The sequence below is a fragment of the Nyctereutes procyonoides genome, unplaced genomic scaffold (assembly GCF_905146905.1).
Source record: "Nyctereutes procyonoides isolate TBG_1078 unplaced genomic scaffold, NYPRO_anot_genome, whole genome shotgun sequence".
Lineage (NCBI taxonomy): Eukaryota > Metazoa > Chordata > Mammalia > Carnivora > Canidae > Nyctereutes > Nyctereutes procyonoides.
In genome coordinates, this window is record NW_026575159.1 from 22,370,906 (window position 1) to 22,392,478 (window position 21,573).

The 21,573-nt window shown below is 54.8% G+C and overlaps 1 protein-coding gene across 3 annotated transcripts in view; it reads right to left on the bottom strand.

Annotated features, from left to right (window-relative positions):
- Positions 1–16,937: 16,937 nt before the first annotated feature.
- Positions 16,938–21,573, bottom strand: part of ASAP1 (ArfGAP with SH3 domain, ankyrin repeat and PH domain 1) — a 355,221-nt gene continuing 350,585 nt past the window's right edge. For 2 of the 3 annotated variants that reach the window (XM_055313975.1, XM_055313974.1), the window contains 2 exons: positions 20,536–20,658; positions 16,938–17,892 (listed from right to left, as the gene is read on the bottom strand). In XM_055313975.1, the coding sequence (XP_055169950.1) occupies positions 17,818–17,892; positions 20,536–20,658 (198 nt within the window). In that variant the 3' untranslated portion in view covers positions 16,938–17,817. The remainder of the gene's footprint in view (positions 17,893–20,535; positions 20,659–21,573) is intronic. The other variant, XR_008662965.1, reaches the window with a different exon arrangement.

Here is a 21,573-nt window from a genome sequence, read left to right on the forward strand (position 1 = left end):
AGGGAAAGGATACTGATGTCATTGAGCAAAGGGCCCCTGACCTTGCCTGACACGTCCACCACGGAGTGGAGAGTCCCTACAGACCCTCACCCTCCGCAGAGAAGCCCACCCAAGCAAGCGCTAGGGAGCTGTGGAGACTGGTGATGGGGACCGCATGTACCCCACCCTCAGGCATCCACATTCAGTCTTCACCAAAACCTGTGCTCGTCAAACGACAGGTGTCTGCCTGCAGGTTGCGAGCGTGCACCCACTCAGAGCGGTGTTCTCCGGGTCTGGTCTTTGGATCCGCAGCATCAGCAGCACGGAGAACCGATTAGAACAGGAAAGCCCGGGCAGCCCGGGTGGCTCAGCGGTTTAGTGCTGCCTTCAACCCAGGGCATGATCCTGGAGAACAGGGATCAAGTCCCACATCGGGCTCCCCGCAGGGAGCCTGCTTCTCTCTCTGCTATGTCTCTGCCTCTCTGTGTGTCTCACATGAATAAATAAATAAAATCTTAAAAAAGAAAAAAAAAGGAACAGGAAAGCCTCAGCCCTGTCCCAGACTCAGAGATGGGGCAGCACCCTGGGCTTCACAAACCCTCCAGGTGATTCCCCCGAAGCCAGCTTGAGCAGTGCTTCTCAGCCCGGGTGCGGGTGCGTATTCCAAGCACCTGGGGAACCCGTTTGTCCTCTGGTGCATGAGCCTCAGCCCAAGGTTCTGAGTTCATGGATTCTGGGTGCGGCTGCGATGTCAGAACGCTCCCGTGTGCCTCAAGGGCTTTGAGTGTGCAGCCTGAGAGGCCGCGGGGCCACCTCCTTTCTCCTGGACTCTTCTGCCTCCCAGCTGGGGGCCTCCTCCTTACCAAGGGCGGCATCGTAATGAGTCCCGCTGGCTTTTTTATTAGGGGACCTTTTATGCATACAAATCCGTGTAGAGCACGGGACCCGTGTGCCCGCCACCAGCCCGCCACGTCTCGTTATCCGACCAGGATCTGTAGGCTGAAGGTTGCCCACCCCCCGCCCCCTGCATTCATACACTGAAGTCTTAACCCCCAGTACCTGAGACTGTGATTGTGTTCGGAGACAGGGTCTTCAGGGAGGTGATTATGCTAAAACGAGGCCACAGGGATGGGCTCCAATCTGCCGTGAACGGCATCCTTATAGGGGCAATTAGGACGCAGCCGTGGACAGAGGTCTTCATCCTCCAGTCAGGGAGAGGGGCTGAGAAGGAGCCGTCCCTGCCGACCCCCCGAGCCTGGACTCCCAGCCTCCGGGAATTGTGAGAACATACATTTCTATGGTTGAAGCCACTGAGTCTTCGGTTCTTTGTTATGGCAGCACCAGCAAACTGATAGTCATATTGGTTCAGATTCTTAAAAAAGAAAAAAAAGAAAAAAAAAAGGAAGAAAGAAAGAACAGCCCCAAACCTCAGAGAGTTGGAGCTCTCTGTACACCCTTCCGTCCCTCCTCCTCCTCCCTGGGATCCTCTGTCCTGACATTAGTCTCTGTCTTTGTCGCCGAGAGCCAGCACTGTAGTTGGGAGCATGGATTCTGGACCCACGGTGACCCAAGGGAAACCAGCTTCTGCCGCCACCTGCTGTGTGCCTTTGACCCATTAATTACCCCCCATCTCGGGGGCCCGCAGGGTCCTCACCCGCAGACTGGGAACATGAATAATAGCTCATCTTAGCATGTTTTCAGGGGTAAACGAACTGTTTCTAAAACACCTGGAATAGGGTCCCTGGGTGGCTCCGTGGGTGAAGCGTCAGACTCTTGGTTGCCACTCAGGTCACGATCTCAGGGTCCTGGGATCGAGCCCCGTGTCGGACTCTGTGCTGAGCGTGGAGCCTGCGCAGGATTCTCTCCATCTCCCTCTGCCCCTCCCCACCCCCACTCACCCACGCCGTCTCTCTCTCTCAAAAAAGCACCTAGAATAGTGTCTGGGGCCTTAAAAGCCCATACAAGCGCTTGCTAAACACATGTATACTCTTACCACACCTGCATATATATGCACTTACAAAAGAGACATGAAATACTGCTTTACATGTTTTTAACCTTTACATACATGGTAACCTTATCCATATGCTTCAGTCATGTGGGATTTTTTCTGTTTTAGTTCCAATGTCACTGCTCTAGATGCCTCCGTGTGGATACTATGATTCTCGCTGCCCCCACTTTACTGCTGTGGCTCTTCTGGTCTCTCCATTCTCCCTGTGGTATGGAAGTCTTCTGCCTCACCTGGAAAGCTCCCTCCGTCTCCCTGGCCTCTTTGGACCCATGCCTAGAACATTCCCTGCCTTCCCAAGGATGCCCCCCTGGCCTGCACCCAGTCAAGACCCCTTCACCTCCCGCTCTCCCTGAAGTCCTGGCTGCCTCCGGGATGCCTTTCACATCTGCCAGCTTGCTTGGCGGCTCTACTTCCATTTTCCATGGGACCGTATTTCAGAAGATCAGCACTTCCTACATTTCAAAGGATTTCCATAGCCATGGTCTCCTGTGATGTCACTTAACAATCCCGGGATGAAGGTAAAGCAACACTATTCCTTTCCCTTTGCATGTGAGGAAACTGAATCACGGAGAGGTTGAGTGACTTGCAGAAGGTCACAGAGCAAGTTAGAGACACAGTCAGGACTAAAGCCCAGCTCTCCAGACTTTCAATGGTATGTCCTTCTTAAAAAAAATATTTTAGGATTTTATTTATTTATTTGACACACACACACACACACACACACACACACAGAGCACAAGCAAGGGAAGTAGCAGATAGAGGGAGAAGGAGAAGCAGAGTCCCCACTGAGCAGGGAGCCCGATGTGGGGCTTGATCCCAGGGCCCTGAGGCCATGACCTGAGCTGAAGGCAGATGCTTAACTGAGTTATGCAGGTGCCCCACCCCCCAATTTTTATTATAAAATTAATATCATGTAATGCTCATAACACTGGAGTTTTATAATTATTCCCATTCTAGAGATGACAAATTAAGTTTTCCTTAAAGCAGAGTCCCAGAGCCACTTCCATCAGGGTCTTCTAGAGGAGTTGCTGAAAATACAGATTTCCAGACCTCACCCCATCTAGTCTAGTCTGATAGGGCCCTGGAACCTGCATGTTGATCACCTTTGCTGAGTGGGTCTAAGGCATGATCAGTGTGAGAAACACTGGGCTTGACAGCAAGCCTCGCCCTCCCTCTCACCCAGCATTTGCTGTGGCAGGCAGCTCCGAGCAGCTGGGCAAGGTCCCCCACAGCTGCCAGCGCTGGGGTGGGCATGTCACCTGTGACGGCCAAGGTGGTGGAGGCCTGTACACATGATGCTATGACTGCCATCTGCCAGAAAACAAAGTCAGAGTGGCATGCCCAAAGTCATTTATTTAGTAGCAGGAACCGGACTCGAACCTGGTCTCCAGGCTATAAACCTTGTGGTTAATCCCACTACTATTACCAAAAGTCACTCTAGAAAATTCACCTTTTGGGACACCCGGGTGGCTCAGTAGTTGAGCATCTGCCTTCAGCTCAGGGCGTGATCCTGTGGTTCCCAGATCTAGTCCCACATCGGGCTCCCTGCATGGAGCCTGCTTCTCCCTCTGCCTGTGTCTTTGCCTCTCTGTCAGTGTCTCTCATGAATAAATAAAGAAAATCTTTTTTAAAAAAAAATAGAAAATTCGCCTTTGGATACCTGGTAACCAAGTCACTGGGTAACCACATTGACATGATAGTAGGGATCACCAGTAGGAAGAGGCTTTACAGGTAAAGACAGATCTGGGGAACTTCTAACCAAGATGGGGTAAACAAGGACTGGATTTATTTTCCATCCTTAAAATACCTGGGGAAAAAAAATAACCATAGGGGAAAAAATAGTGTTTGGGAGGCCTCAGTGGCTCAGTTGGTCAAATCACTGATTCTAGTTTTGGATCAGGTCATGATCTTAGGGTCGTGGGATCGAGCCCCATTTCGGGCTCCCTGCTCAGCTCTCTTCTGCCTCTCCCTCTGCTCCTCCTCCTGCCTGTGCGTGCTCTTTCTCTCATAATAAATAAATAAATAAATAAATAAATAATAAATAAGTAAGTAAGTAAGTAAGTCTTTGGGTGCAGCACCTGATTGGTGAGAGGAGCCGGTCCTTCTTGCAAACGTCTTACTAACAGTGGCCAGCACATGTGAAGCACGGGCATTGTCACCAGAGAAAGGCAGCTGGTAAAAGTCACAGGCCTGCCACACCGGAGGTATTTTGGAGGGACAAGGAGTAAAGCGATTCTTCCCAACAACTACCAGTTGGGAAAATGACACCGTTTTACCCCAAATCCTGCCTCTTTCTTTTTCTTTCTTTCTTTCTTCTTTCTTTCTTTCTTTCTTTCTTTCTTTCTTTCTTTCTTTCTTTCTTTCTTTCTTTCTTCTTCTTTCTTTCTTTCTTTCTTTCTTCTTTCTTTCTTTCTTTCTTTCTTTCTTCTTTCTTTCTTCTTCTTTCTTCTTTCTTTCTTTCTTTCTTTCTTCTTTCTTTCTTTCTTTCTTTCTTTCTTCTTTTTCGTTCTTCTTTCTGGAAGAGAGTCATAAGCCTACAACAGAATTTTATTTTTTGGATAGACGAAAGTTCACTTTAAACCTCATTGAAGGAAAAAGAAAAATGAAGTCTCTAAAGGACCCCGGGGTGGGATGCCCGGGGTGGCTCAGCAGTTTAGTGCCTGCCTTCAACCCAGGGCATGATCCTGGAGACCCACGTCAGGCCCTGCTTCTCCCTCTGCCTGTGTCTCTGCCTCTCTCTGTCTCTCATGAATAAATAAAATTTAAAAAAAAAAAAAAGAAAAGAAAAGGGGATCGTGCTCCCCCCACTCCCAAGCACGCAGGACAGGCCCTGGCCCCCAGCAGGTGCTCGGATCCTATTTCCCCGGAAAAGGTCAAGGAGTAGGGGACTGTTGTGAGCCCTGGGGCTGCACACAGCTCGAGCGCTGGCACGGGCAGCGGGGCTGTTCCCAGGGGTCCCAGATGCTCTGTGACCAGACCCTGAAGTTTCACAAGGGGGGAGGCCAGACGAGGGAGGAAACCAAGCAGGGGGGCCAGCTGAAGAGGAGCAGGGCGCAGAGCAGGACGGAGGGGAGGCCGCCGGCCCACGGCTTATGTCCAGGAGACAGAAATGGTTTGGGTTTTCATTTCTTTCCGTGGGGAGAGAGTTTGCGGCCTGAGGGGAGAGATGGCCTGCTCAGCCAGCGCCTCCTTCCCGAAGAGCCTGGCCCTCTTCGCGCCACCAAACTGGCCCTGCCGTGCGGCCAAGCGCTCGGCTACCGTCCCACGTGCGCTCCCCTCTCTTCAGGGTTTGCCACGTTTCCATCGGATCTTTCTCTTCCCTGCTCCCCTTCGCTCCTTCTTTTCTTCTTTCCTCTTCTGTGGGAGGAGGAGACAGGACAGGGACATCCCGTGTCCCCTGCTGAGCCACCGCCCCCTCCCTTGGTCCCGAGTTGGCCCTTCATCGCTGCGTAACTACAGACAATGTGTAGAGTTGTGTTGGTTGCTAAAACTACCTATTATACAAATGGTTTCATTTTGCATGGATCCTTCTGCACCTTTCTTTTTTTGCTCAGCGCTATTCGTGTGGCTACATGCAGCCCTGGGCTGTTCGTGGAGTGACTCAGAGCGGTTCATTACCGCCACGTGAAACCCGGGAGCTGGTCTCTCCAGCCCTCTGTTCCCCTCCCTCCTCTACTGCCGGGCAAGCTCCACGAGAACGGAGAACGGGCCATCTTCTAGGTATTAGAACAGCACCTGGAAAAACCAGTTAATTCATCCCAAGAATTTGTCAATGCTTCATCAGCAAGCATTCCACTGTATAGGTGACCACGATTGTTTGGTCCGTTCTGGAGATGACATCTGCATTATTCCAGTGTTTTTTCTCTTTTTGTTTTGTTTTTTAGGTTTTATCTATTTATTTGAGAGAGAGAGAGAGAGAGAAAGGAATGAACAGGTAGGAAGGACAGAGGGAGAAGGAGAAGCAGGGAGCCCAACACGAGGCTCCATCCCAGGGCCCTGGGATGGCGACCTGAGCCGAAGGCAGACACCTCACCGACCGAGCCCCCCGGGTGCCTGCAGCATTTTGCTCTTTTAAACAGGGCTTTTGCAGGGATATCCTTTGCCCTGTCTCCTTGTGCTCACGTAGGAAAGAATTTCATTCGTGCCCAAGAGGTGAAGCAGCTGAGTTACAGGTGAATATGTGTAGCTTCAAATTTATTAAAGCTGCTATGTGCTTTATGGCAAGACTTGTCATCACCACCACTTTATTATATATTTTATATGTAATCTATGTAATAGATATTTTTTAAATTTTTAATTAAAATTTTTTTTTGGTATTTAAGTCACCTCTACACCCCACATGGGGCTCGAACTCACAACCCCGAGATCAAGAGTCCCATGTTCTTCTGACTGAGCCAGCCAGGCACCCCACCCCTGTATTAGACACATAAAAAGCTGCGGACTTAACAGTTCTGACCTCAGAACTACGGCACTCAAACCCCTCCGGAATTTTTCCGTGCATAACCCGCGTACGTAACAGAGATCTCCTTCTCTTTTGGCAGGTGGGACGATGCCCACGTCTTCTCTGACAGCTGCTAGTGCTGTTGTCAGGATGCACCTCACCTCGTGAATCAGTTCCCTGTTGGTGGGCGTGAGGTTACGCCTGAAAACATCACGTATTAAGCACGTTTGCATGTCCCGTAGTTCTTTTTGCGGCTACGTATTTTCTTGGGCGGATGTGCTATAATTAACTAGTCACACGTGTTTGTTAACAGAATGGTATAAATCTTGTATTTTTCGTAGGGAAATTTCCCAAGAGTTGGAATTTCGGTCAGTGCGTTAATATTTCTTGTGCCTCTCATGTATTGCCAAAAGGATGATTATAATTTAGGCTGCCACCCTCCTGGCAACTGCATTATCTAAGTATTGTGGGCGTTTTTGTTTTGTTGACTCGACCCTGAGCGTCCACATAGGCATGATTTTCCTCTTGGGAAAGGAAGCGGGGCCCTGGCACGCAGGTCGTAGATGGCAAATACTTGTTGAGAGCAAGGATGGCTCTCAGGAGGAGGCCTGGGTGCCATTCCAGGAAGAGGGCCATCCAGACACTGGGAGAGCTTGTCTCCAACTGGAAGGAGATTAAAGACCCAGAGGCCTGGGGAGCCAGGCTGGGCTTCCTGGGGGCCACACTCCCTGTCCATTCCTGCCTGGGCTGCCCCTTGCCCTGGCTACGGGGTGTGCGGCGGGGGAACCCACCAAGGGCCGAGCCAGCTGCGAGCCCTGTCCACCTGTCGTGGGTGGGAAAGCTGCCGGGAACGGGAACCGAGCAAAACGTGATGACAGTGGTTTGAGGAAGCAAGCCCCCTGGGCACCCCCCACCCAGACTGTCTACTCTCCAGCTGTGCAACTCGGGGCAGGGGGGATGTGTAAGTCCCCGCCCCACACCACCACCCACAAGATGCCCGTGTCCTATTCCTGGCACTTGGGACTAGGTTACCTCAAATGGCAAAAGGCACTTTGCAGACGTGATTAAGGTTTTTGAGATCAGCAGGTTATTCTGTAAAATCCGGGCGGGCCCAATGTCCTCGCAATGTAATTACGCAGGGCAGCGAGAGGGGCAAAGCGGGAACAAGATGTGACATCGTCACCACACACTTGGAAGATGCAGCCAAGGAAGGGCAGCAGCCTCCGCAAACCGCAAGAGCCAAGGAGAGGGCTTCTCCCCTAAAGTTTCCAGAAGGAACACAGCCCCGCCAGCACCTTGATTTAGACTCCTGACATCCAAATCGGTGAGGGAGTACATTTGGGTTGTAAACTACTGAGTCTGTGGTGCTTTGTTATGGCAGCAATAGGACAGTGGGCCCACTAAGCCCCCGTGGCCCCACCTGTAAAGTGGAAATACTAATAGCACTTATTTTATGTACTTTCTTTGAGGCTAAAACACACTAAGCTATTTCAAGTGTTTAGAAGGATGCGAGGCAAATAGTAAGTGTTCAATAAACACCTGGGCAAGTCGCTTGACCTCCCTGGGCCAGGGATACCCGGGAACAGTGAGGCTTCTCCTGGGTGCAAATGTTCTCGGGGGTCCAGCCCACTCTGTCTCCCTGGACCAGTGGGATCCCACTGCCGCCCTCTCCTTGGCAGGTGCCTGAAGCCCTTGAACTGGGACAGAGCCTGGAAGGTGCCAGGACAGATACCATCCTGAAGCTCTGACCCGCTTCCCCCGGGGCACTGGAGGGGAAGCTGACTGGGGCGCATGGGAGTCAGGCTCCTAACCCCTGCAGCGGGTCATCACAGCAGAGCAGCCAGGAGGGCAAGAGACTGCACACCTTCCAGAAGGTCATGGCAAGTCGAAAAATCATCTCATCTAACAGAACAGTGATTTACCATGCTCAGAGCTTAGCACACAAGCACATGCTCACACATACACACATAGCATGAGCACATGTCTCCCCCCTCTGCCCCTGCACATGAGAAGTGATTCAATCTAGGAATGAGTAGTTTATCAGGGACCAAGTGGTTTCAAACAGAAATTTATTTCTCTGTATCTATTTTTCCCCAGAGGCTGGGGAGTCCAAGATCAAGGCCCCAGCAGATTTGGTGCCTGGTGGGGTCTGCTTCTGAAGAGGGCTTTCTGCTTGCTGTGCCCTCACATGGTGGAAGGGGTGAGGGAGCTCTCTGGGGCCTCTGTCACTAGGGCACCGACCCCATCCGGGGACTCCATCCTCATGACCTCATCACCCTCCAAAGGCCCCACCTCCTGATAGCATCACACTGGGGGTTAGGATCTCAGCACATGGATTTTGAAGGGACACTAACCATGGCAAGAACACACGTGTGCACATAGACACACACAGAGACCAGCGCAGACACACACATGCTCCCAACGGCGCCAGGAGGGGCAGACCTATGGACTCCCTGTTTTCTAGATGAAGAAGCTAGAACATAGAAGGGAGAAGGCTCGTGCAAGAGTCATCCCATTGGTTGGAGCCGAGCAAGGCCAGACCACCGTCCTGGGACCAGCAGTGCTGGGGGGTGGTGACCCAGGGGTTCCTTCCTAGTCCCCTCCCGCCCCTCCTGCCCCTGCTCATTCCCCCGCTTTCGGGTTGCACACAGGCTCGAGCGGAACTGCATTCACGATGGTGCCAATTGCGTTTGATTTCGAGGGTCAGGACTCCGTTGTCTCTGACTCCCCTCTACCAGGCCGGAGGGAAGGAGCTCCACCTCACGGCATTCTCCTCTCAGCATAAGTTTGGTGGGATGGGGTCCGGTTTTTCTTTCTCCGCTGCCCCCCCAGATGTTACCTGCGGCCCCATGATGTGCTTAGTGCTACGGGGAGCCCGAAGAGGGCAGATCGGCCGGGGCCTGGTAGGACCTTCAGTCTGTGCGGCGGCCTGAGCCCTGGAGCCACCGTGGCCGCAGGTGCAGGTGCAGGTGCAGGTGCAGGTGAGCAGCCGAGGGGAGGACACTCCCCCCCCCCCCCGGGGCTGGATGGGGCCACACCGGATTAAGGGGCAGAGGCCAGGCCGGCCCGGGCCATCTCCATCCTCGCTTACATGGTCACATGTTGGTTTGATTAAAAAAAAAATGCAAAATGCTTCAGTGTTATTTTTCAAAGTCCATGACCAGCGGCCTCAGAACCACTGGGTGGATCTGCTCAAAGTACAAAGTCGGGGCCCCTCCGGCTCCACCCCTGCTGCGGGCAGGTGGGGAGACCCCCAGGTGTGGGGGAGGACTGCCAGTCGGGGGGCGGCGGTGGGGAGCACTGGGCACCTGCTCCCGGCGTGGCTCCCCAGGACCTCTGGGCCGGAGGGGTTGCAGGGGGCGGAGGGGGGGTGGTGGGCAGCTCCGGCCGGGAGGCCTGCCCTGCGGGGAGGGTTCTGCGACCTGGGGTGAGTTATCATCCCATCAGCATTTCCCAGCCTGACTCATGGAAGGGAGTGACCTTTCATGGAAAGGCGGGGGGCGGGGGGGCAGAGGAGGAACTTCTACAAGAAGTTCCATTTTTATTTTTAAACTCACAGCTCCACCTTCGACCTTCGTTGGTGTGTGGGTGACCCCTGGGGACAGCTGTCTGTGAAAGGCCCGGCTCCAGACCCCGCGGCCCCTGGTCCTGAGACCAGCACCGGCCGTGCTGCCCCAGGCCCCCGGTGCACCTGACTTCTGGGGCGGCTCCACTGGGGGGGGGTGTCCCCCTCTGTGCAGTGTGGGTGGTGCTGTCGGGGAGACTAAGAAACCCCTGCTGGGGCCAGAAGGGTTTCTTCCACAAAGTGGGGGGAACTAAGAACACTTTTGTTTTGTCTTCAGTTGTTGGTAAAGTTTTCTTTTTTTTAAAGTTTTTATCTATTTATTCATGAGAGACACACACAGAGAGAGAGGCAGAGACAGAGAGAGGCCTATGTGCACAGAAGCAGGTTCCTTCTGGGGAGCTCAATGTGGGACTCGATCCCAGGACCCCAGGATCACCACCTGAGCCAAAGGCAGACACTCAACCACTGAGCCAGGTGCCCCTGTTGGTAAAGTTCTCATTGGCCCAAGAAGCTGAGAAATCTCCTTTTTGCTCCCAATGTAAGAAGAAGCAAAAGTAAAAGCAAGGATGTTTAGCACTTTCATCTTCCCCCTGCTGCCCGATGAGGTAGTGGGTTCAAGCTTCCTCTTCTAAAAGCACTAGGAGCAGTTAAGAATGATCTGGAGGTAGAAGGTGAGGGAGCTGTGCCAGGCATCTTGGCATGAGCAGCAGGCTGAGGGAGGCGGTTATCACTTACAGGACCCCGGATTTATACTGCACCAGATGCAGGTCTTAGGTCACCCCACACATTTAGGTAATTTGACCGGCTTTCAAGGCTTTAGGGTCTGTGATTCCTGGAAGTCCCATCTTCTTGAAGACATGTTCATGTCGAAGAGTGGAAGGAAAAGACCACCCCCAGAATGGGAGAACCACCCCCAGAATGTTTGCAAATCATATATTTGAAAGGGACTTGTATCTAGGATACATAAAGAACACCTACAACACATTAACGGAAAGACAAACAAGCCAGTTTGAAAACGGGACAAGGTTCTGGGTAGTCATTTCTGTAGAAGAGTTTGCACAAACTGAGAAAGCACGTGCGAGCGGCGCCCAGAGAAATAGAATATAGTACCTGCACCCCGAAGTCCACCAGGTTCTGTAGGTTCCCCTTGGGGCAATGGCCGTTCCTGGCTTGCAGCCCACATGGATGGTTTGCCAGACAGAATCAAAGTGCAGCCTCCAGAGTCTGGCTTCCTGCACTCAGCATGGGGCACCCCTGTGCGCCGGTATGGTGGTCGCCCCCATCACCTTGGGCGATCAATCCATTTCTGTGCCCGTGGTACTGCTGAGGACGTCTGGGCACTCTCGAGGTTTCCACGGTCACAGAGTCCCGCTATGGACACTCTGCCCTCCTGGTCTGCATGTGCAGACGCTTCTCCTGGGGCGTCTCTGGGTTCTGAGGCTTCTCTGGATGTCTCTGGGCCCTGGGGCATCTCTGGGTCCCCAGAGTGTCCCTGGGTCTCAGGGCGACTCTGGGTCCCGGGGTGTCTCTGAGTCCCGGGGCAACTCTGGGTCCTGGGGCATCTCTGGGTCTTGGGGTTTTTCTGGGTCCCAGGGCATCTCTGGGTCCGGGGTGGTCTCTGAGTCCTGGGGTGTCTCTGGGTCCCAGGGCATCTCTGAGTCCCGGGGCATCTCTGGGTCCTGGGTGTCTCAGGGCAACTCTGGGTTCTAGGATGTCTCTGAGTCCCAGGGCAACTCTGGGTCCTGGGGTGTCTCTGGGTCTTGGGGTTTTTCTGGGTCCCGGGGCATCTCTGGGTCCGGGGTAGTCTCTGGGTCCTGGGGTGTCTCTGGGTCCCGGGGCGTCTCTGGGTCCGGGGTGTCTCAGGGTCCGGGGGCATGTGTGTTCAGCTTTAGTAGACAGATTCCCAGCACTTTCACCCTGTCCCTATTTTCTGCCTCCTGCCCGACTCCCCCATCTTCCCCTCTCCTAGCAAGCTGGCTCGCCCACCCCAGCATCTTCCCCTTCGGGCCGGACCAGACGAAGCCTTGGCTTTAGGGGGAAAGGGAACCCCAGGCCACCGGCCCAGTGTGGAAGGGAAGGCGGGAAGGCCTGGGGGCACCTGCTGCAGACCTTCCAGAGCCTTCCTCCTTGACCCGACCCGAGAGCCGCAGTTGCCTGGCATCGGGGGCGGAGCGGCCAGGGGAGTCCTGCTCGGAGTTTTCTAAGGGGACCCGCCGAGCAGGAACTCAGCCCGCACATTCGGACAATGCATTCTTGTGAATCTTTGTCCCGCGGCTTAGCGGCCACAAAAAGAGGACCATTGTCCAGGCGCCTGTTTACTGGGTGGGAGTCAGCAATGTGCAGTGCAAGTGGGCAGAGCAAATGTGTATCAGAGGCTCCGGGGCCTCGGCCCTCACTGGGGCGGGTGCTCCCCAGGCCTTTGAAAGCCAGATGCTTCCCCTTTAACCTGACCCCCTTCCGGCGGGTGCTTTTGCCAGGTTTTGTGCAATCGCTCATTCAAGGAACATTTAGGCACCAACCGCCTGTCAAGCCTGGCGTACGTTTGTTTGACTTTTCACCTGTCACTGGGGAAAGTGAGGTGTGCCCACCTCCCACCGCCGTGCAGGGGGGTCACCTGGGGATGCTGGCTCCCTGCAGATTCCTGGGCCGCCTCTTGAGACTCAGAACGGTTCTCAGATTCTCAGTCTCTGAGGACAGGGCCCCCGAGTCTGACTTGAACCCGAGGTCCCCAGATGATGCTAGTGCAAGCCCGAAGAGCTGGCCCTAACGTATTTTCAGGCCAGCGTGCAGACGGCACATGTGCGATCTCTGTTCTCAGATCTGCTGGGAACTGTAAGGCGGCACTGAAAATTCTGTCCATGGGAGCAGGAAGCCCAGCGCGGCCCAGCACGGCTTCTCCCAGGGCGCTTTTGCAGAAGGTCAAAGTTTTGGGCTTCTGAGCCCCAGTCTAGGGTTTTTGCTGTGTGGTAAGATTTTTGCAAAACAGCTGTGTTTATCTGAGCTTTAATTCCTGTTTTCAGGAGCTTGAGTGTTTTGACGTTTGCTTGCACACGGGGCTGCTGTGCTCACGGAGGCCAGCTCCCTCGCTGCTGCCTGCCGCCCTTTCGAAACTCACCGGGACCCCGCGCCAGCCCCACCTCTGGCTCTGCCGCAGAGCAGCTGCAAGGATGCTCCCCGGGCGGCCCTCCGCAGGCCAACCCCCTGCTGGTTCACGGCTCCCAGCTCCCGAAGGCGATGTGTCCACAGGGGGCTGGGGCCGGCTGGCCTTGACTCAATTTCCCTTCAGAAAGGGCAGCCAGGGAGCCCAGTAGCAACATACAGACAGCCCCGGGTCATGGCTGGTGGCCACCCGGGCCCTGAGCTTGGGGTTCAAGTCAGATCCCTGCCCTGCTCACCTGGAAGGCGGGGAGGAGACCAGTCCAGAGGCTCAGGGCAGGTGAGGGGTCACCGTGCAAGTGGGGGTGCCCACCACTCTGGGGGCCCCTCCGGCCATTGCAGGGGAGGAGCACTCTCTCCCCAGCCTGCGCTGTGAGCTCGTTGCCTTCACCCCCCCATCAGCAGGGGAGGGGGGCTTCAGCTGGAGGGCAAACTGCTGACCCCAAGCAAGCTCCCCACGTTGAGAGGGAGCCCCCAAAATGACCAGTGCTTCTCCAACCCCGTCTCCCCGCCTCCCCACAGGCTCCTCTTTGCAACCACAGGCGGCAGCCTCTTGATGCAAAGTGTTTGGGGAACTTGCACGCTCAGATAGGTGGCCTCGACCGGGGTGGGCACAGGGGCAGCCGAGGCTCATCTGCAGAGAGGGGAGCCTGTCAGCTCAGAATTAGCTGATCCTGCAGACCCCGGGGAAGAAGATTCCACCCGGGAGGGATGAGAACACCCGCGCGTGGGGAGCAGCGGAGGTCGAATTGTAGGTACCGTCTCTCCTCCATGCACCCCTGCCACCCGTGCTGGGTGACGACGCGGTGTGGGCTAGAGGAGAATCGAGCAGGCGGGGGGGAGGGGGGCGCAGGCTGCTGCTGAGGCCACCTGGACTTGGGGTCACCGTGCCACCATGAGTGACCCTGAGCCAGGCAGACGTGCCTCAAGAGGATTTTCGCCCATGGAGGACCAAATGCACACACAGGAAGCGGGCTCATCCACCATCTAGGCCTCAAAGGCCCGAGAGCCCGGAGATGAGAGGTTCCTCCGGTTTCCAGCATGGCTGGGGGAGGGCCGTCCACGGCTCCCAGCGCTTCACGGCGACAGGTCTGTAGTTTCCACCAGACACCGTCCCAGGTTTACAATAATACAGAACCAACGGAACCAGTGCAACACGGATTAGAGAGAAAGCTGCTGCCCCTTTGCCTGAATGATCCAGAGGATTCCACTAGCCCGTCCCAGAAATACCCCGTGAGTCACTGGTTCCCAGGCCAAAGCCCACTTGCCCGGCAGCACGGCTGGGCGGGCTTACCTGGCCCAGGTGTGTGACCAGCACCGCGTCCACCGAAGCTCAGGGCAGGGAACTGGAGGATGCCAAACGCTTCGGGGGCTTCAGTGCTGTAGCCTCGGGCGTTGCCCACCTCTGCGCCTCTGGCTGGAACTTGGCAATGCGACTAGGAACTTTCTAGCACAGCCTTGGTGCCAGACCCACTCTTTTAGACTCCTGACTTGGTCTTTTACCAGCCATGGCACCTCCCACGTGACAGTGAGCTCTGGGTCTGAGCCTCGTTTTCGGGCTCCGTAAAGTGGAGGGGTGCACATGTGCTTCTTGATGGGTTGAGGGGTAAATGAGGTCATATAGGTCCAGCCCCTGGCCCTGGGGCTGCTCCCTGCCCTCCCTCTTTAAAAAAAAAAAGATTTTATTTATTCATGAGAGACACAGAGAGAAAGAGAGGCAGAGACACAAGCAGAGGGAGAAGCAGGCTCCATGCGGGGAGCCTCTCGTGGGACTCGATCCGGGGTCTCCAGGGTCACGCCCTGGGCTGAAGGTGGCGCTAAACCTCTGAGCCACCGGGACTACCCCCGCCCTCCCTCTTCACATGGAGTGGGTGTAAGAATGGGGGGGGCGGGAAACGCCAAAATGCTGAGATCTATGTTTTGCAAGCTGAGGAACGCAATGGACATTTTTATGAATCCAAAGCGAGCTTTTACACAGGAGCTGGACTGATGTGTTATCCATCCCCCCACGAAGCACAGCCAAGCAGTCTTGCTTCTCTCCACATGGAACACAGTGGACAAGTCACAAAATGGTTTGATTTCAGATGTTTGGGATCAACTGAGAATATGTTTATTTAAAAGCAATTTTAAATATTAAAAAAAGTAGAAATTAACACATACAGTACTGAAAAAACAGTCACATTAAATACATGTGAAATGACAAGCGTACTGATGTCTGGTGGTAACATCCAGATGAGAGTTTGGAATTTACCTGGTGGCGCTACGGGATCCCTACACAACATGTAGAAGTTCTAGGCAATAAAAAAATAAATAGCAATTGCTGTTCAACAGTAAAATAAGATACAGACTATTTGCAGAATGTAACTTTCCCCTCTGGGGGAAAAAAAGGAACTAATTAACTATTTTTTTTTCATAAGGTTCCATAACCTTCAAAATACTATATCATGTACAAGATTGCAGATCGTGGTTCACTTAGCAGACTCACACCCGACCGAGATCACCAAAGGTATTTATACCTAGCTTTCCTATGTCCCGCAGTAAGCTGGGTTAGAGAGAACTCAGATTCCTCATGAAAACAAAAACAAAACCGGGGCGGGGAGGCATTAAAAAAAAAAATGCATTTGTGTAAAGTTGTTGCAAAAGAAGAAAAGAAGAACAGACAATGACTCCATGTAATTTTAGACATCTAGGTTTTGAGTTTTTTTTTTTTTTTAGAAAAGCCAGTTTATTTTGAGATCAGCTGGAAATACGGTAGGCCACGAAAACGAATAGTTCTTTAACGCAACTAAAAATGTGTACTTGAATGAACCAGGGCCCTAAGTCACTCCGGACAGAGACCTCCTGTCCTGACACCAGCGCGGCCTGCGAGCAGGGGCTGCAGACGTCCCGGGAAGGGCTCCCCGACGCCCGCCTTCTGTGCGGGGAGCTCACGGGGTCCCCCCCACCACGGGCGATAACTGCGTAACATCACTTTCCAGAACAGCTGAGATGTTGTGTTGCAGGTTTGTCATGCAAGGTTTACCTATCAGGTGGTTATTCGAAGTTTTCATAGTACTCATTTAAGCGGAACTAAATCACTATTCACTGAGCGCGGAGACGCTGCTACGGGGGCTTCTCCGAGGGGTCGGTGGGGAGTTGTGCTTCTGTGAAATGGACCTTTCTCTCTCGCCGCCGAGGTTAGCTGCTTAGAGCTCTTAGCTCTCGGTGCTGTTGCCAGCAAAGCAGTTTAAGCAAATGTGATGCCAGAGGGACACACGAGCCTGGCAATCAAGAGAGCAGCCCCGCTGCCCCGGGAGGGCGGCTACTGTGTTCTTTCCAGAACCCGGACTGATGGCGCGACCCCGTCCTCATGGTGTTGGCACCAGGAGGCCGTGGAGGCAGACTTGCTGCGGGGAGGCCGCCCGGTCACAGGGCCCCTTGCAGCGGCGTCCGAGCAGTTGGCTGGGACCTGGCTTGACGGTGCCGCGTCTACGCAACAGAGCGTAAGCCCGGGAACCTCACCTACGACTGGGGCGTGATCAAGAGCACGGGGGAAGAAGAGGCTGGTTTCGGCACCCGGGTTCGGTGGTGGGGAAAGCGTGGGGGGTGGGGGTGGGGGCCTGACCTTTGAATCCGTCATCTTCGTGAATCTGTCTTTCACGAGTTTAAAACTGACCAGGGGACAAGACTAAGAAAATAATTTAAGTTGACGTATCAGATGCTTTTAACACGTGTGCGGGATGCGAATTCAGGATAGGATATGGAACTTCACGCTCTGGGAAAGCCAAATGACTGACTAGAAACAGATGTTGTTGCGACCTTATAATTTCTGCTTTAATGGCGATCAAGTTAAAAAAACGTACAGTTCCACTTGTCCGTACTATTCCTTTATAAAAGGCAGATCTCAGGTAAGCTTCTAAATGCATGCATAACGTAGAGGCTAATGTTTCCTGGCGGTCCTCGGTTCCTCAGAGTTGAACTTCATCAGATGCGTTTTAAGCTTTTGTCAAAATAGTCGTGAAGGATATGTTATTTCTGCATAATGAGGTAATATCTCAGGGGCGGGCACGCATCGCCAGAAGACAGTATACAGCCACCTGGCCTACCCTGCGCGAGGCGGTGGGGACCGTGAGGTGCCACTGAAGGTTTTGGGTCGGTGGACACTTTGCCGGAGGAGTAACACTTACACACTGAACCGAGCACTTCTCTCTGTAATAAATACCCACGTCGGTTGCGGCAGCTGTAAACTGTGTCCCCAGCTAGCACTACGGGCTGCTCTCACGGAGCTGAAAGTCTCACCTGGACAACAGAACCCACCTCTCTGCTAAGGCTGCGCTGTGGGCAACGCGGTTGCGAATACTGTTTGGTGAGGAACAGAGCCGCTCCCCTGCCTCCCAGCGGTTGCTGGAGACCCTCTCTCCGCAACGCCAGCAGCTCCTATGCTCCTGGGCTTGTCTGTCTGCTGGGAAAAGGGCATCGGGATGGAAGTGCCGGGCGCCCAGGCCCCCCACCACCGGCGAGGGCGGAGCCCACGGGGTATTTACAGCACACACCGAGTCCCCTCCTGAGGTGGCCCTTCCGGGAGTCTCTCGTTCTGTAACAGCAGCTATATACACACGTGTGCACGGGGTTACGTGCAGGCAGCAGTCTCGCATGAGGATGTGGACAATCGTCGGGCTCTGCTTTCTGCTAGTCGGACAGGATGTGAACAAAGGACACCGGGAAGACCCCCTTCCGTTCGGGCTGTCCTTCGATGTGTCCGATCTGCAGGGAGGAGAGACAGGCGTCAGGCCGCCGGCGGCCCCACGGAGCCCACGCGTGCCTGGACTGGGCCCCTGAGGCCTGGGGCGGGGCGTGCACTCACCCTGCCCTGCTGTCAGCTGCGTATTATGTACGGTTGTAACACAAGGTACAACCGCTCTGGCACTTGCACGCGGATGTCACGGCGCACACACGGCGGGCCCGTGAGGCAGCCCCGCCTGGGATCCTCATCCTGTCCGCTGAGGTCTACACCCACCCCCGACAGGGGGGAAGAACCCGCCTGCGCACTCACGCAGGCTGCAGACCCCCGAGTCCATCCCCCACCCGGGGGTGCGACTGCCTTTCTGGCCCCGTGACCTCACACAAACCTTGCGACGCCAACTGTTTGTAAAATGGGGCTAAGATACCCTTTCTTCTCAGGCCTGTTGGGAGATTCTATGAAAAATCACGCAGATGCGAAGGGCTGGCTCTGGCCCAGGGCTTGTTTCCTGGCTGCCGTGGGGAAAGGAGACGGGGAGGGCCTGACGTGGACGGTGGCCTCTGCGGCAGCTCCGCCGTCCACCGTCTGTGCCTATGACCACGGCCACCTGCGAGGACTTCCTAATTATCTCGGACCGAGAGGTGCTGCATTAAGAGAATCCTCTCACGAGCCTTCAACAGAGAGCGTCGGACACGCGTACTGGCCGGAAGTGACGATGCATAGACAGGAGGGTGGCTTGACGAGCCAGGCCAGGCCAGCTCCCATCTCCATCCACAAGCCCCCGTGGTGTCGGCGGTGGCTGGAGCTGGAGCTGTGGGCTAGCCTGCGCTGCTCCCTTTACCTACGGGGCGGTCACCTGGGCAGCCACCTGGGCTACCGTGCAGGGTTCTCTCACCTTGAGGGTGGACCCGACGGCAAGGCCTCACTTACCCACCTGGGGGGTGGGGGTGGGGGTGGGGGGTGGTCTTAGTTGGCATCCTGCCCGTGAGAGGATTTGTGAATCGGAAATCACTGGTGGCATGGGCGGCATTATTTTCACGTCTGGCTCAGCAGATGTGCTGACGGCACACAGAATCTCCACCAAGGGCAGCCCTGGTGGCTCAGCAGTTTAGCGCTGCCTTCAGCCCGGGGTGTGATCCTGGAGACCCGGGATCAAGTCCCACATCAGGCTCCCTGCACCTACTTCTCCCTCTGCCTGTCTCTCATGCATAAATAAATAAAATCATTAAAAAAAAAAAAAAAAAGAATCTCCACCGAGGAGGATGCTAGAGGCATCAGTGAAAACTTTCCGCTTAACTCGCTCTGGGCCCTCTGCTGTTATCAGATTCCTAGTGAAGGATCCGATCACTGCTTGTTTATAGTAATACCAGCGTATCACCAAGCGAGTTCTTGGGACACCCTTGGGAGGCAGGTTACTCCTGTCTCATTTCTGAGCAGGAAACAAGCTTATGGGAGGGACGTGCCTTATTGGAGGCCACAGAGCTACAAAGTGACTCCTGCTGGGGGCTTCAGAGCCCACTTCCTTGTTGTGATTCTAACCTGGCTCTCTAGCAGGCTCCACGCCAGGAGCTGGCTGGACCTGGGAGAGGCAGGAAGGGCCACTGGGGCCGGGCCGCCCCCACCCCCGAGAGAGAGAGAGGCCTCATCACTTCCTCCGGGATGTCTCAGCTGCAGCACTGCGCACATTGCAGGCCAGTCATCCTGCTCTCCCAAGCACCCCTGGCTTCCACTGGCCAGAGGCTCCGAGGACCCACCCTCCCAGGTCCTGACAATCGGAACTCTGGGGGGCAAAGCTGCCCGGGCCTCTGAGCTGCTGCTTCGGTCCATGCAGAACCTGTGATCAGGAGTCTGGAGGTGCTCTCCAGGCCCAAAGGAAGAAAAGCCAAAGGAGCACGCACGCCTGCTGAGTGTGGACGTGTGTTTGTGTTTGTGTACAAGTGTGCGTGCACCTGTGCTTCGGGCCCTGGCAGGCTCTGTTGGCTCAGCTGTGAACCACAGGTCCCTTCCTCAGCACACAGAACGGGTCCCTCCGGGCAGGTGGGACCCAGGCTGAGAGGAAGCAGCATCCCCAGCCAGGAGAGACACCTGCCACGGTGGCCACCACCCACGGTGCCTCTGGCCTGCCGGTTGTCACAGGAGGCTCACTCCCGACAGCCTCAACAGCACAGATGCGTCGGGCCGCCCTTGGAGCCGCTGAGAATCTCCAAGCTGTGTGAGGACACTCGGGCAGCAGGTTTTAATGTAAAAGGGATTTTTGTAGATATTTCTGTTTACTCCCGTAAAATCAAGGGAGGAGGGTATCATGCCCCACTTTACAAAGGCAGAACTGCTGGACTGAGGATGGAGCCCCTGGCCTGAGACGGCCTGACACGGGGACTCGGGCTCTGAGGTCAGAGATGCTTCCGAAGGCTGACCGCCTGCCTCCGACCTGTGTCACATGCTTAACCTCGAGCCTCAGTTTCACATCTGAAAAAGCAGGAAATGCCTGCGGCTCGCAGGTTGTACGATCACGAGGGCAAAGCACAGGCGCATGTTCGTTCTCCCGACCCGGTGTCAGAGCTCCACGCCTGCGTTTCTAGCACGACTCGGGGAGAGAAGACGCCCCACGAGAACGCTGGCGGGCAAGTGAGGACCCTGGTCCCTGGGGGTGCCGGCCTGGTACATACCCACCACTCCTGGTCCTCCTCCCCTGTGACGACGATCACTTCCCCCTCCATGAACGTGAGCTCGTCGTCATTGTCCGCCTGGCAGTCGTAGATGGTCTTCACTCGTCTCACCTTGTTTTTCCCCTTTAAGAAAAAACCTGGGTTTTAGCTGGACAAAAGCACACAGTGGCCTTGGGCCCGTGATTTACCCTCACTGAGCCTCCACGTCTCCTCTGTGGAGGGGGCGGCAAGTGCGCGGGGGGCTGTGTGCTCCCCCAGTCTGTGCCCCCCACACCAGGACAGAGGAACTGCAAGTGGGGATCGAAATCCAGCCTCGCCCAAACCCCTGAAGCACCCTGCCCTCCCCCACTCCTGAGAGCAGCTTGCAGAGATGACAGCAGAGTCTAAAAATGGTTTTGGGAAACATGATGTAAAGAGAAATGTGCAGCTTCTGCATACTGAATGCACAGCGTAAACAAATTTCTCAGTCCCCTCATGCAAAGTACCAAGTCAGCACATGCTGGTTAAACAGGGCGGCGGCCCAGGCTGGGAGGATTCTAGGCAGTTGCCCAAAATGTTTTAATTTCTGATCAGTTTTCACTTGCACTTTTATCTGCGGGACGTCTGGTTCTCTGCAGACAGACGGGAATGGAGAAACCATCTTCCAAAGGAGGTTTTTGGTGCCTCACTGATTAAATAATTTGTTTTTTTAAAAAAAGAAAAAAGCAAGCTGTGGCTCTCAATGTTTTGGGTCAAATGACTTCTCTCTGTCCCTGGTTTCTCCCTAAATCACCCCACTCCCTCCTGCGGTTCCTCCCGGGGCGCGGGCGGTGGGGCTGGTGGGGTGGAGGAACCGAGGCCTTGCAAGTCTTCGTTGTCTCAGGCCCATGGCCCCTAGGTGATACTTGATAACGGGGAGGATGAAATGAGGTCATAAAACAACTGGCAAGTGCACGGCACGCGCTGGGATCCCGTACATCGAGGTGCCTGGCGGTGCCTGGGCTCTCGGGACATCGCCCCGTGAAGAGCAGAGGCATCTGCCGCCGTACATACGGACTG